This window comes from Panthera pardus, unplaced genomic scaffold (assembly GCF_024362965.1).
Source record: "Panthera pardus isolate Hobbes unplaced genomic scaffold, ASM2436296v1 HiC_scaffold_6, whole genome shotgun sequence".
Classification (NCBI taxonomy): domain Eukaryota; kingdom Metazoa; phylum Chordata; class Mammalia; order Carnivora; family Felidae; genus Panthera; species Panthera pardus.
In genome coordinates this window covers 125,275,186-125,290,765 of record NW_026526991.1, presented here as the reverse complement: position 1 = coordinate 125,290,765, position 15,580 = coordinate 125,275,186, and the positions used below count along the sequence as shown (strand labels likewise).

Sequence of the window (15,580 nt, the reverse complement as noted above, 5' to 3'; positions counted from 1 at the left end):
CTGAATATTTGTGCTCCTCTTCAAATTCTTATGTTGCAAGTCTATCTCCCAATGTGCTGGTATTACGGGATGGCGCCCCTGGGAAGTAATTAGAATCAGATGAAGTCATGAAGATGGGGCCCTCAAGAATAGGATAAGAACCCTTGTAACAGTCATGAGAGAGCTTACCTCCTCCCTCTGCTCTCAGCCATGTGAAGATACAAGGTGAAGTCGGCACTCTGAAACCTGGACAGGGCTCTCACCAGAATTCAACCACACTGCCACCCTGATCTTGAACTTCCCAGCCTCCAGAACTGTGAGAAATAAATTCTACTGTTTAGAAGCTACCCAGTCTGTGGTACTCCTTTACAGTGGCACAAACTTACTAAGACAGCCAGCAAGCCCGGAATGAAGAAAGCAAGGGGGTAGCACAAGAAATGTGCTCGGAGACGGAAAGGGGCTGGCTCTAGACCAAGGAGGATTGAAGCTCTCATTGAGTGATAGGAGAAACCTCTCAAAGGTTTTAATCAGAGGAATGACTTGTCTAATGCATTTCTAAAGGATCACACTGACACGGTGTTGAAAAAGAACTAGAGGAGACAGAGCAGAATCAAGGACAGCAGTAAAAAAGCTGTTGCAATAACCTTTTGTCCAGGTTTCCTAAAAAAGGACCCAAGGCGAAGCTTCGCAGCAGATGCTCTTTCTGGGAGGGAAAACTCCAAAGTAGCAAGAGTACAGGACAGTGAGGCAGGGAAGGGGGAAAAGGAAACAGAAGGCAGTGCATCACTACACCAGCCATAGCTGCACAGGAAAACCCAGCCAGCTGCTCCCTCGTGAAGGACTGGTAGGGCAGGCTGTGTGGACCACCACTCCCCACAGCTGCAGGGGGAGGGATGTATTGAAGGTGACAGGAGCCCTGCAGTAACGACACTGTTTGGTTTAAAGCAACGCTTCCACATCCCCACATGTATCTGAGCAGGGAACACTGGTGGGGAGACAATGACAGAGGATGTACCTGCTGACTCCTTCACCATGTCTCTTCCTGATGAGAAGTCATCTCATGAGGCACGTACAGGAAAACACTCCTGTGGTTCTCCTTTACTCACACACTACTACTATATTCACAACACTTCTGACACTAGGTGGATATCCACAATTCACTTTGACACTAACCAGAGTTAGCCAAGGCCCCTTAAGAGCCCAGACCCACAAGACTTCCCCAACGTCAGACACCAAGGGCAAGGAGTAGGTCTCTAGGTTACCGATGACTCTGTCTTACTTGGCTACAAATCAAAGTTTCCCACAACCCCTTCCTTGGATTCCATCATTTGCTAGAACAGCTCAGAGAACTCACAGCGACACTTATGTCTGACAGTTGATTACATAATAAAGGATATGATAAAGGATACAGATGAACAGCCGCTGAAGAGATACATAGGGCAATGTATGGAAGAGCCCGGAGCACAGGAGTCTCTGTCTCCATGGAGTTGGGGTGCACCGCCATTATGGCACGTGGATATGTTCACCAAGCCAGAAGCTCTTTGAACCCTATACTAGTAGGATTTTTATGAAGGCTTCATCACATATGCACGATCAACCATCAACTTCCTCTCTAGTCCCTCTCCTTCCCAGAGAATGGGAGTGAAGCTGAAAGTTCCATGCTAATTACCCTTAGTCTTCCCAGTGACCACCCCCCATCCTGACGCTATCCAGGAGCAGATCAAGAGCCGCCTCATTAGAACAAAAGACATTCCTACCACCTAGAAAATTCCAAGGGATTTAGGAGCTCTGTGTCAGGAACCAGGGTCAAAGACCACATATGAGAACAAAACATGCTCCTAGTGCTCTTATCACTCAGGAAATTATAAGGGTTTTAGGAGCTCTGTGCCAGGAACTGGGGGCAGAAACCAATATATAAGTATTTTCTATTGTTGCAGAGGCAAGACTCTTCCTCTCCTCTCCACTTCAAGCTGTGTTATCCGACCCCTCCAGGCAGCTTCTGGAGCAACATTTCAGTCTGGATACTGGGGGTGGAATGAGCATTCTGGAAGTGTTACGGAACGAGGCAACAGCGGCAGAGTTGGGGAACAACACTGAATAAGCAGCTCAGGGGCCAGGGGGCAGGTGGGGCCAAGTGAATCTGGGGTGGCACGCAAATTAAGGTTGATAAAACTTAAAAATGAATCCAGAGATTATGGATGAGGTGGTAAAGGTGAGGCTAGAGAGGAAGGATGGAAGTATAAATAGAGTTTGAAGGGAGATCCCGTGGCATTTGCCAAGATGAGTAAAAGAGAACAAACAAAGATGGCCCCAAGACACGGGTGTGGGCATGAGAGAAAAGGAGACACCTGATATGAGGATGAGGAAGGCTGAAGGGGGAAGGAGAAGCAGGAGTTTAGTTTTGTACACCTTTAGAAACAACAGAGATAACGGGAACATTACAAAATCTGGCCTTACAGAAAAATTGCAGAGAAGCTCACTTTAGAGCCAGTCAGTGTTGTCAGCATCATCAAAGGTAATGCACATTAGTCCCTGTGCATCGCCCTGGCACTTCTCAACTCACCAACCCACTGGACGTGGCATGTTCTCCCATGGCACCATCAGGGCCCTCCTGTTGCCCAGAAGGCATTTCCCAAGACGTGCTCTAAGGAACGTTATCTTACAGGATGCTAATAAGTGTGACCCCCTTCCTCACTTAGAAAAAAAAAAAAAAATGTTCCTTACTCAAATACATATGGGAAGTGTGGATTTAAACCACACAGCACTCTTTTTGTAGGGCTTCTCAACACTTTTGGTCTATTAACGTGTCCTGAGACTTTCACGGGACAATATCGTATGAAGAGCTTCCTAAACTTATTTGACCATCAAGGCAAACTGATTAATACCTCTCAGAAGGCTACGACGTAGGATACCAGCCAGGAAATGGCAACTAACCCAAGAATACATTTTAGTCTTTATTTTACTTGGCTTTTAATATCAAATCACTCCTTAAAATCCTCTCCTCCGTTTATTTTCATGGCACAGTGTTCTTTCAGTCCTCCTTCTCGCTCTCTAATTCTTTCTGCTCAGTTTCGCTTTGTGGATACATCTTCTCTACCTGGCCACACGAAGTCGCTGCCCCCCAGCATTCCATCTTGTTGGTCCTCTTCCCTACACTCAACACATACACAGAAACAAATCTTTATTTCTGGTCTCATCGACCCCTCGGGCCAAAATTGACAAGCAGCTGCCCATGTGGCATCTCCGTGGGTGGTACAGACAACTCAAAACTCTGCAAGTCTAAACTGGAACCTATTATTGCTCTCCCACCTTGACAATCCCATCTGATAAACTACCCACGTCATAAACCTAGGAAACTGACACTCAAATAACTACTAGGTTTTGTTGATATTTAGATCCTGTATATAATCTAAGTCATCGTCTCCATTTATTGGCTCTGCCTAAATTCGTGACCTCTGGACAATAATCTCCTCACTGGCCACCATGCCTTTCTGCTCCACTTGCCACCACTACCACATCATGGTCACCCAAAACAATTTCTGGAACACAAATGACAGTTTCATTAACTTAACTTTCATTTGCTAACCAGACCTAGGAGATAAAAATCCAAGCATCTTATCAGGTTGTATGGCGTTGCATGATTTGGTACCTCATAAAAATCTATTTTCTAATAGCATTTATATTGCAATGATATTTTAATATTTGTATGTCTCCACACAGACCACGCGATTTCACGTCTGCGTGTCTGTACAGGATGTTCCTTCTGTCCAGTATAACTTTTCCCTTCTTGACTATCTGAAAAACTCTATCTTCCAAAATCCTGCTTGGAAAAAATATCATAACAAAATGGAATAGCAAATCACCAATTATAAAAAAAGAATAAACCAATGGCAACATGAACACATCACAAAACAAATACAAATAACAAGTATATGATAATGTTCGACTTCCTAAGTAGCATCAGCAGTATTAGTTATGACATATTATATACTAGGAACTATACCACCTCTATGTATACAGTTCTATCAAGTCCTCCTACCAAGCCTGTTAGGTTAGTTATTATCCCGATTTTATCAATAAGGTCATCCAATGCAATTAAGTAGGGAAAGCCAGCTACAAAACACTGTGGGAAGAAGAAAAGGTGCTAAGATTTACTCAGTACCTACACTGTATTTCCTACATCCGCTGTTTCATTTAACATCATTCACAACACCCTGTGAGAAGGTATTACTGCATCCGTCTCACACAGAGTTCAGGCTCAGAAAGTCACACAACTTTCCAGGACTTACACAGCTCATACTTGGCAGTTCAATCTGACTCCTAAATAATGGCATTCATTTTGTCACTCAGAGAAATATATGGAGTAGTTCCAAAAACACTGAATAGGAGGCCAGGAAAATGCACAAAGTAGATCCAGTGAGGAAACCTATTCCCTAGTGGATAAGGAAGCTTTCTAGAGAAGCAAGAGGGCGAAACAGAATTTTCTGCTCTCTTCATTGCCCTTCTCTTTTACCTCTTCCTACATATTCATTCCATATTATCTTCTATAGCTATAAATAATTCTTTCTTTCGCTGATCTAGTCCTGCAGAATTCAAATCTAGTCTGAAAGCTCTTTGACAACTTCAAATACTTAATAACCAGCTTTTTCTAAAGGCCATTTTTAACAACATGTAATAACTTTCTATAACTTTAGTATTTTTGGTAATAGCTGCCCGTATTTACTGAGCACTCAACACATTCCGAGCACTAGTGACGCGCTTTATGTTTATTAATGTATAATTTTCATACCTCCGCTTTGAGGTAAGTACCATAATTGTCCCCATTTGATAGAAAAGGAAACAGGCACGGAAAGTTCAGTTTTTGTCCAAGGTCCCAAAGCTAGGAAGTACCAAGGCCTTCTGACAACAGAACCGTGTCCTGTCGACGAGGAGATGAAATGGTCTCTCCCTGAAACTGTCCCACACAAACACTGTCTGATGCTACTATCTCCCAGTGCCAAACACAGGAGGATTTAAGACCAAGCTGCTACAAAAACAAAGCACCGTATTTCAAATTATGCGACGCTACCAAATAACTGTCGGGGACAGTTTAAGTACCAAACATTAAAAGGCTGAGAGAGCATTTGAAAAATAGAAAAACCGTGCCAGCTGAAGGATTCCTACAAGCATCTGGCATGTGAAGTGTACGTGTTCCTGCTCCCGATGTTTCTTCCACGTGAGCGCTTTGTGTTCATTTTAAACCCCTTCCCCATCCTAACCCTTCACCACTTCCGTGGGAAGGAAGAGTGACCGACCGCTCTAATCAATGGGCTAATTTGAGAAGAACCAACTGGGCCTGCTGGCTCGGCTCCGCCCGTCTTCCTCTTGGGAATAAGCTACCCACAGGCAACATGTGTTCTGCCTGCTTCTCCAGCTGGGCCCAAAGGTGTGCTGCCTGATCGTCTGGCTGAATATTAGCTGACCCATCGGGCCCTCTCACTAAGCTACATCCTCCGACGCAGACTTCATCAGGAATAAAAAGCATACAAATTCTTATTTCCTGTTTGCCTTCCTCCTGTTTTATTTCTCTCTTTGTTCGGAATTACGAAGAGGGATACGGTTTATTGGGCCCCTAAAAGCCCCAGTAGGTAGGTCACAACACAAATTAAACCGGTCATCTACACGTTAAGACAGGGTAAATGATCTGATCTGTGCAAAACAGTAATAAAGACTCTGTGCTGAAGTAAACGTTCATTTTCAACACATAAACAATAGGTACTTCTATCATCCATTGGAAAGTTAGGGTTCTCCTCTGTTGAATATACAAAATCCATCCTACATATTTCATCTTTGTATTTCAAGTTTGGAAAAAACAATCTGATAACTTCTACGGATAATAGAGAACCAATGATACGTATTTTCAAACGGGACAAATTTTTATGTCACTTCACTTTAAATCTGGTAAGAAGTCATAAGAGTAACTATGGGGAAATAGGCAAAAAAGAGGACATTTTTACAATCCCAAAGACAATAAAAGAGAAAAAAAAAATTAAGCGGCTCAAATTCTAGCCCCTTACAGCTACTGCTCCAGAAACATCCCCAGGTGGCATTCAGACCTACATTTAATAATAATAAACTTGCCAGATTCAGTTTTAAGCACACCTAATTCTAAAGTGGTTTGGGAGAGTCCCAGGTTGGCATATAAGTCATTGAGAAATGAAGATAAAGAAATTCAGAAAATAACTAAAGACTGACAAATGGCTTAACATTTTAACAGAAAATATTAAGGCTGAGTAACTCCTACTAAATATGATTAAGTGTTATGTAACTAAAACTCAAAATCAACACCTTTAGAAATTATTTGGTAGAGCAGGCCTTTTTAAGGATGTCTCAGTGGCTGACTCTCTCTCTCTCTCTCTCTCTCTCTATATATATATATGTAAGCTAAGTGTCCATGTGTTTATTGGTCATCTGTGTATTTTCTTTGGAGAAATGTGTATTTATGGCTTTTGCCCATTTTGGAATTGGATTGTTTTTTATTCTGTTGTAGGGGTTCTTTATATATTCTGGATATTAATCCCTTATGACATATATCCCTTAATCCTTTATGATATATATACACACACATATATATATATATATATGTATATATATATCAGCCTGAGCTTTCCTTTATTCAACACTTTAAACCGCATTTTACTTTTTTCCTGATACCACATTTTATGAGAGAAACAAAATCTTATTAACAAATAAGATTTACATCTGCAGGTAAATCTTATTTACATCTGCAGCTTGCCTTGCAGGCCCCACCAACATATAACTCACAAAACAACCTCTCCCACTGCTTTCTGAAGGAGGTATTTTCATTTCATTAGCCAAGACTTTATAGACTGTGTAGGCATAAATAATGTCAAAGCAGTAACAAGTGGACCCTATACAGTGCAACATATTTTAAATAATGTGAAAGATATTTGTTATACTTGTGGCCATCTAGAATATCTGCCTGTGTCTTTTATGTTTGAAAATTTTACCATATTTTGAGTCCCTTCTTTCCAAAACAGAACCCAGAACTCACTCTCCCAGCTTTCTTTGCTGACAATGGGATCTAATGTGCACCAATCAACTGCATCCATATACAGCTTTAATTCAGAAGTAGCAATGTGAGGAAGCAAATGAAAAAAATCCATCATTTTGGTGACAGAGATGGTAGAAGCATCCACCCTTTGGGGGAAACAGTGATGACACTTCTCACACGTGGCCCCCAGCAGTATTGGGGAAAGCGGTGATGTCAGTATGAAGCTGTGTAGGAGCAAAGCCCAGAATGTTGTTTGAGAAGTACTCCTATTCACCTAACCTCTTTGCTGGGTGTTATGTAGATTCTGTGAGCTTCCAAATGTGTGTGTGTGTGTGTGTGTGTGTGTGTGTGTGTGTGTGTGTGTATTTTTTTTTTTTTTTTTTTGCTTATGTTAGCTAGACAATAGATTATGTGGTTTGTAATGAAGAGTTCTGTATTATACAAAAATTTGGGCTAAAAAAACCATGCTTTTATCAACATAATGGTAGAATGATTACCAACTCAATAATAAACTCAACAGCCAACCACAGACAACCTGTCACAAGTGTAGGACTGTGCTAGAAGCTATACAGGAACAAAAAGAAATACCAGAAGATTTGGAGTAGGTAAACACATGGACATGCAGATAAAAAATAAAGTTAAATGAAACTCAGAAGATAAAGAAGTATCTACATAGTGACTGCAACAATATAAGAGCACATTGCATTTCCTTCTTAAGATGAAAATTTCAACTGAGGTATTAAAATGTCCATTGGTTTTCAGACAAAACTATCATGCTGCCCAAGCAATTAAATTTATCTTTTAAAATTCAGTTATGTGGAAGCAAGTATCTGCAAATCATATAAGTCATAAGGGATTAATATCCAGAATATATAAAGAACCCCTACAACAGAATAAAAAACAATCCAATTCCAAAATGGGCAAAAGCCATAAATAGACATTTCTCCAAAGAAAATACACAGATGACCAATAAACACATGGTCACTTAACTTCAGTTGTTAGAACAATCAAAATCAAAACCAGACTAGAATATCACTTCACACCCTTTAGGATAACTATTACCAAAAAAAAATAAAATTAATTAATTAAAAAAAAAATATATATATATATATATACACACACGCACATACCCATACACACACACACACAAATATATTGGAATAAGGAATCATTTTGATAGATGGAGAAATTGGAACCCCCCCCCCACATTGCTAGTACAAATATAAAATTGTGCAGCCACTGTGGAACAGTTTGGCAGTTATTCAAAAAGTTAAACACAGAATTATCATATGCTCCAGCAATTCCACTCCTGGGTATATATTCAAAAGAACTGAAAGCAGGGAATCAGATACATTGAAACCAATACCCATAGCAGTATTATTCACAAGAGCCAACAGGCGGAAACAACCAAGACCATCAACAGAGAAATGGATAAACAAAATGTGGTATATGCATATAATGGAAAACTATTCGGCCATAAAAAGGAATTGAAGCACTTCTATGTTACAAGATGGATGAACCTTGAAAACATACTAAGTGAATCAGATACAAAAGGGAAGAGATGATGGGGAGTCCTTGTTTAGAGGGTACAGAGTTTCTGTTTGGGATGATGAAAAAGTTCTGGAAAGGATGGTGTTGATGTTTGCACAACACTGTGAATTTAGTTAATGCCACTGAAGTGTACACTTAAAAATGGTTAAAATGGTACCTTTTATGTTATGTGTATTTTACCACAATAAAAAAATGTTTCGATCATAAACCTTATCTAGAAATCTGAAGTTATTATTCCTCTTGTGCTTATTATTATATAAACTATAGATTCAAGTAGTGGATTTAAACATAAAAATGGCAGCATAGCATGGTTAAGAGGTCAGGTGCAGAAACCTGGGTTACAATACTGGCTTTACCACTAACTAGTTTATTAAATCATTAACATAGAGCCTGACATGTAAAAGGTCCTTAATAAATACTGCAGTTAGCGCTCTTACCTTTGGTCTTTCTTACTGTATAAAAACCACATGGGAAACAGCAATGCATTTTATTACAAAAAAATTTTAAACTTTGGTGCATCAAACAAATGAACACCAGAATACAAACATGTGGGGAAAATATTTGCATCAGATAGGATTAAGAGTCAATACTCCTTATAGGTAGGCCTGAAACCAAAAGGCGAGAGTCCATCAAGGTGGAGACACAGCAGGAAGGCTACTTTGAATCACAGGGTCAGCCACGGAAGGCTACGCTGAAGGGGCCACATGTGAACTAAGACAGGAGACATGAAATGCAGCTACAGTGGAAAAGTCTGGGATTAGAGCACTCTGGATAGAGACGACAGCAAAAACAAAGGCCAGAACATCACAGGAACCTGGAGGGTTTGAGGGGCCCAGGGAAGGACCAGTGAGTCTGGATATGAGAAGGAGGAGGACAGTGGCACATAAGGTTGAAGAGGCAGACAGAAGCCAGATCTCCAAAGCAGAGGAGAAGACGGGGCTGTGATTCTAACCTCAAAGGGAAGCCACTTAAGTAGGGAAGTGACGTGATCTGATTTACTGTGCAAAAGATCATTCTCTTTTGTGGAGAAAGGGTGGAGCGGGGAAGAAAAGTAGAACCAGGGGAGCAATTGGGAAACTATTTTAATAAAGCTTACATCAGGATGGTAGCAGTGGTAACAGAAATATGTGTACAAATTCAGGTTGCACTGGTTAATAGGAGAAAATATACTTATATTTCATTTAAAAAAAATGCAAGTTAAAATTATACAATTTCTCCTATCAAATTAGCAAAGGTTAAAAAATGGATATTACAATTCCTAATGAATATGTAGTTCAGGGAGGCACTTAATTTGCTATATTATCTATCCAAAAACCTTAAAAAAGATTCTCATAATTTTACTTTGTTAAGTGGCACACAGGCTCTTATTGTTAAACAAATTAATTTCACTTTCAGAAAAAACGGTTAAAGAGAAAATTAGAATTTATGCACAAGGATGTAATTGTAGCACATTTATACTTGCAAAAAATCAGGGGATAATCTTATGTTCAACCCTTGAAGGGTAGTTGAGTTACAGTTTATGATAAAGTACAAAACAAGCTTTAAAATTATGTTCATTAAGGGTTTTCAAGATAAGGGGGAAAATGCTGACATTATAAAATCTTACAAAATTAACTAAGAGAATAGATAGTTCTAGAATTTTCTCTTTTTTGAAACTTTATTCATTCATTCGTGTTAAGTGATCTCTACACCCAACATGAGGCTGGAACCCACAACCCCGAGATCAAAAGCCCTGTGCTCTTCTGACTGAGCTAGCCAAGCACCCCTAGAATTTTCTTTTGTTTTCAAGCTGGTAAATTTTGATAAGAGAAGTGAACATAGAGAGCCAGAAAATAATTGGTAAGTAATAAAAATGTAATAATCACTGACCTCATCTACAACCAAATATATATGCTCAGAAAACTGATCATGCTCAACTCATTATATATTCTCTGTATCTTACAGTAGTCTTTTCTTGCCCTCGAAACTAAAAAAAGGAAGCAGGCAAGTTTCAGTTTTGTGGTTGTCTTAGTAATTTAAGAATAAACACGCATGCTCCAAGTCTATTTGTCACGCTGTTTCTCCGGTGCCTCGACAGTACCTGGCACAGTACAGGAGCTCAAGAATTATTTTTGAGCAAACGTCACCAAAAACGAAACCTTTCAGCTCCAACTTATCACTAAAGAAATTTAAAATCTCAAAATCGAAGACGTACATAAAAGAGAGGTACTAATAATTTATAATGCTTTGAGTGGCTACAATGTACTACGCACTATTATTAAACATTTCACTCGCCTCATCTCTGATCCTCACAAGCCTTCTCTGAAAATAGATTATTTTTCACATTTTAAAACCAGGAAACATGTTCAAAACCGTGAAGGACCTAGCCCAAGGTCACAACGAAGTTTCAACTCCGCTCTCCTGGCGCCTAAGTATCTAGACAAGACCAGCTGTTTCTTTTCAAAGGCCAGAAAGGAGCAGGTTTTGACTCAATGCCTTCTCTCCACAGTGTATTTAGGCTTCCCTAACTTCGACCTTGAACTGCAGCTATCCCTTCGAAAGTCCATCCCCTCACCGGCCAAGACCCCCAGCGACCTCCCCTCCCTCGTCTCCACTTCGTCCAGGGCAAAAGCAGCAGGTGTCCACGCCTCTAGGTGGCAGCCACACTCAGAATTGGGGACCCGCACCAGGTAGGGGCTCGCCTCTCCCCCCTTTCGCGGGTACCATTTTAGTTTGAGTTTCTAGCCTGGCCTCGCGGATGAGCACTCACAAACGGAGTCCTCTGAGACGTGGGGCCCGCCCTTCAGGCATCGCTCGGGGCGGGAGGAAAGGAGTCTCCGCCCGCAGCGCCGGGCGGGGACGGCGCGCTGGGGCGGTTTCCAAGACAACCGAGCGCCCCCTCCCCCTCCATTCTCCGCCCCCAGCGTCTCGCCGCTTCGCCCCTCCCCCGCACCCAGGCTGTGAGCAGCGCGGAGGGGTGAACGTAGGGAGAGGCGGGGTGTGCTCCTCACCTCTCAGCGCCTGGTGCATGCCCCCAATGCCGCTGTACAGCTCGAGGACCCGCAGGGGCTCCATCTCCACGCCGCTGCCGCCGCCTCGCAGCTAGGCCTGCCGGTTCCCCATCTCGTCCTTCCTCCGCCCGCGCTGCTCCCTCGCCTCTGGTTCCGCGGCTTTTCAGTTCCCCCTCTCCCGCAGCTCCCGCGCTCGGAGAGCTTCAAGCAGCTTGGGGGGCCCGGGGGTGACAGGGGTCAGCGGGGGGACAACGGACACAAAACAGTACGGCCTCCCAAGTGAATAGCAGCCTGATTTACGCTCCATCTTCCTGCCAGAGTGCATTCAGGGACTTTGGAAGAAAACACTAAGCCGGAGCTCAGTAGACGGGCGAAATCTACCTTTGCCTCAAAGTGAATTAACACAGACAGGTTAGAACCCAGAAAAACTCATTTTCCAGGCTCGCTGCTTCACTGTCACTTGGAAGCCTTAAGTGTCCAGACCTCACTAACGTTGGTTTTGTGCACGTACCACGTGCCAGGTTTTGTGGCTGTGCTGGGGTGACAGAGATAAATCAGCCTCCTCCCGCGAGCGGGTCCCAGAGTTAGTTACAAGTTCAGAATTCAGCGGCCATGCAGCAGAGAGCCCCTGTGCACACCAGGACAGAGGACGCTTGCTGTAATTGTTAGTGGGGTTCGTTGTACTTTAACGTGGAAAGTGTCCTGAACAGAGGATCTGCTGTTAATATAATGCGGAAGTATTTATGTCCCTCCAAGTGCCGGGGCCTTGCTTCTCCAAGATGCTCCAGTGACCACGTCGTCAGAAGCCGGATCACAAAGTAAAACATGGCCATGTGCAAGGGAGGAAATGATCTCATGGTGTGGTGTCATATTGTTCCCATTACCACCACACGTTAACTTTCGTTAGGAAAAATTGGGGAGTGCCACTTGTAATAAGAACTGATTTGTTAGAAACTTTGCAAGTGCCCCAATGTAATGTTATAAACAAAAGTATGACTACCCTATCTAATTATGGAACTGCTCCATTCTGATGTTTCCTATGAAACTTTTTCATTGTAAATGTGTATTGGCCTTTAAATGTTTTTGTTGGTCACTTATTTCAGATACGACGGTTGGCAGAAAGACAGCAGAGAACAGAATCTTAGCCTTGGCATTGGCAATAACTGATTATGTGACTTTGCACTGAGCCTGGTTTCCCTACCTGCAAAATAAAAGGGAAGGAAGCAGGAGAAATGGGTGCTGAGGGCCCTGCAGCTCTAAGATTCTAAGCCTGAATTAGTTTTTGAGAAAGCGAGTCCCCTTTTGGCCACATGTCAATTATCTGCTCAAATTGAAATTATCCAAAAGACATTTTTTAAATCTGGTGTAAACAAATGTACTCCTTTTTTTTTAATTTTTAAAAAATATTTATTTTTCAGAGAGAGAAAGAGTATGTGAGTGGGGAAGGGGCAGAGAGGGGGGAAGACACAGAATCTGAAGCAGGCACCAGGCTCTGAGCTCTCAGCACAGAGCCCAACGCAGAGCTGGAACTTGTGAACGGCGAGATCATGACCTCACCCGAAGTCAGATGCTTAACCGACTGAGCCCTGTGTTCAGGCGCCCCTCAACAAAGGTACTCTTAAGCCAACTTAATTTATGGAAATCATATATACACAGTAACATAACAAATATAATGCATGAAACAAACTTTTCTAGTATTTGTTACATAATATTAGTACAATAAACATATCAGCACCTATAAAGGGAGCTATGTAGTCACAATGATTTATATACGGTCAACAACCAAAATGTTACACAAACCTAAAATCTGTTTAGCATGGGTACTATAAATCAAAATAAATATGACCAATGATCTTACCCTGTAGGGGAGAGACAGGCCAAAACTATGTGGACGAGTTCGTGGAAAATGCCAATCTCCTGAGAGGGAGGGAGGTAGACCCCCATTCCCACACAGGCTGATTACAAACTGTTCACGCTGATCCTTAAGGGTCTTCACAATACAGCCCCCGACTTATGTTTCTTAACTCTGTTTTCTCTCCTTCTTCAGCTCTGCTGCAAACTGGAACAGTGGGCATTCCCCAAACATCCTTCGTGTCTCAGTTTCCCCACTCGTGTTCCTTGCTCATGTTCTTTATGTTGCCCAGAAAGGCTAGCCTTCTTCTCTAAATTCTCTGTCGAACAGATTCTTCCTTCTAGAATCCTAGGCTAGAAACCCCGACGTGTTTGGTTCCCTGATCCATACCTTGCCAGCGTTCTGAAATAGAGATCCTACCTGTTCCTATCGTGAAATCTTTTCAGTTCTTTCCAACCCAGTTTCTGCCTGATCCACCACATCTGGATACATGGTATTTCCTCTCTAAAGCATATCACGTGTGATAATCATTTCAAGACTGAAAACGTTCACCATAATCATAATGTGCAACCATCTCCATGGAGACAACTATAGATGTTAGATCCCCTCAGATTACGTATGCATTCACGTCCAAACCCTGGCACAAGTTGTGTGAGGTGAGGGTGCCACAATCAGGAGTAGTTCAGGAGGAGGATAGGATGGGGAGCACAGAGAAAATGAGGATACACATTGATGACTCTTTCCCAAAGCAAACTACAAATGTTCTTAAAGGAGAAAAACAGCTTTCTAATCCTATAGTTTCCCATAAAGTTATCCTCAGTGACATGTCCCACAGAGCTTATATTCTAATTACAGAAGCTCAACACACTTTCTGACAATACAAATATCAAAAATCAAACTTGAGGACATTCAGTGTTGTTTTCCCTCAAAACACACAAAATACGCTTGAAAAAAAAAAAAGCCAAAATGCTAGTTAACACCTGGCACAAAGGAAGCATATCAGAAATAATTAAGGAGCACAATATAACACTAAGACTATGTTAAAAAAATAACAGCATATCTCAGTTATTTAAGAGCTCATTGTATAACTTGAAATCTATCATATTTTGTTCTTCCTCTCCTGCCTGTCATTCCCGTGAACATTAATATCCAACAGAACTAAGACAGTCCGCCAAATGTTTAAAATACTTTTGGCAATCATCTTTGAGTTTCATGATCCAGGCCATTCTTTATTCCCCAGTGAAACGTGATGTGGATTCTTACACAGCCTGGCCAAAAGGAGAGAATACCCTGTTTATGCAAATTTGAATGATGAATACATTACATTCTGGTTTCACCCAGCAAAAAGAATGGTCTTTATGAATTGCATGGAAAATAAAAAAAAAGTAGTCATGTGGGAGTAAATTGGCAATAAATGTCCTCAAGAGAGGAAATTGTATTCAGAAGGGATCTGAATCAGAAAGGCCCTGAGAATTCATCTTCCACTTGCAACCTCCTGCTTATTCAAGAAGGCCTTTACATCACAGTACCGATGTGCCAGCATTAGGCCTCAGCTGTGAGCTGTTCCTGAGGGGCACGGCATACTTCACAGAGGGAGACGTTTGAAGTGAAGGCCTTAAATTAGTAGAACATCCTTGTTTACAGTCACCTAAAATCTATTCTTTCTGCACTGATTTTGAAGACCTGTCCCTCTTCAATAATGAGAGCCAAAGAGCGTAAACAGGAATCGTAGATCTGCTGCTTCCTAGCTATGCAACTTTGGGCAAGTCACTTACCCTCTCTGAGCCTACGTACATGTCTAAAATATGTACAAACAGGACATGTGGTGGCTGTGAGGGCTAGAGGACAATCTGAAGCGCGTAGCCCAATGCCTAGCACAACATAAAAGTGTGTTTCATAAACAGCATCTATCGGATGACGTCGTCTAAGTGATGCATTCTCGGTCCCTTCAACTGTGTCCAACAGCGTGATCCTGACCCCTGCAATTGCTCATCCCCCAATTGGGTGATGCCGGTTTTAGGAGCCACAACTGAACAAGGTCACATCAGCACGCTGCAGAGAGGTGCTTATGGCCACAGACCTCTCAGGGCCCTAAGTGGGGGTTGTGGATGGCGTCTAGGAATGGTCTGGCTTGGAGAAGTATGGATGCGAGGC

General features: G+C 42.0%; 1 protein-coding gene across 7 annotated transcripts in view; it reads right to left on the bottom strand.

Moving 5' to 3' along the window:
• Positions 1 to 15,580, bottom strand: part of TRDMT1 (tRNA aspartic acid methyltransferase 1) — an 83,473-nt gene that overhangs the window by 55,628 nt on the left and 12,265 nt on the right. Inside the window, exon 1 of one of the 7 annotated variants that reach the window (XM_019460659.2) lies at positions 11,575 to 11,723. The exons of 2 other annotated variants lie outside the window; for them this stretch is intronic. In XM_019460659.2, coding sequence (XP_019316204.1) covers positions 11,575 to 11,638 — 64 coding nt within the window. In that variant the 5' untranslated portion in view covers positions 11,639 to 11,723. Of the gene's footprint in view, positions 1 to 11,287; positions 11,423 to 11,574; positions 11,724 to 15,580 lie in introns of those variants that run through there. 4 more of the 7 variants (XM_019460660.2, XM_019460662.2, XM_019460663.2 and 1 more) reach the window with 4 other exon arrangements.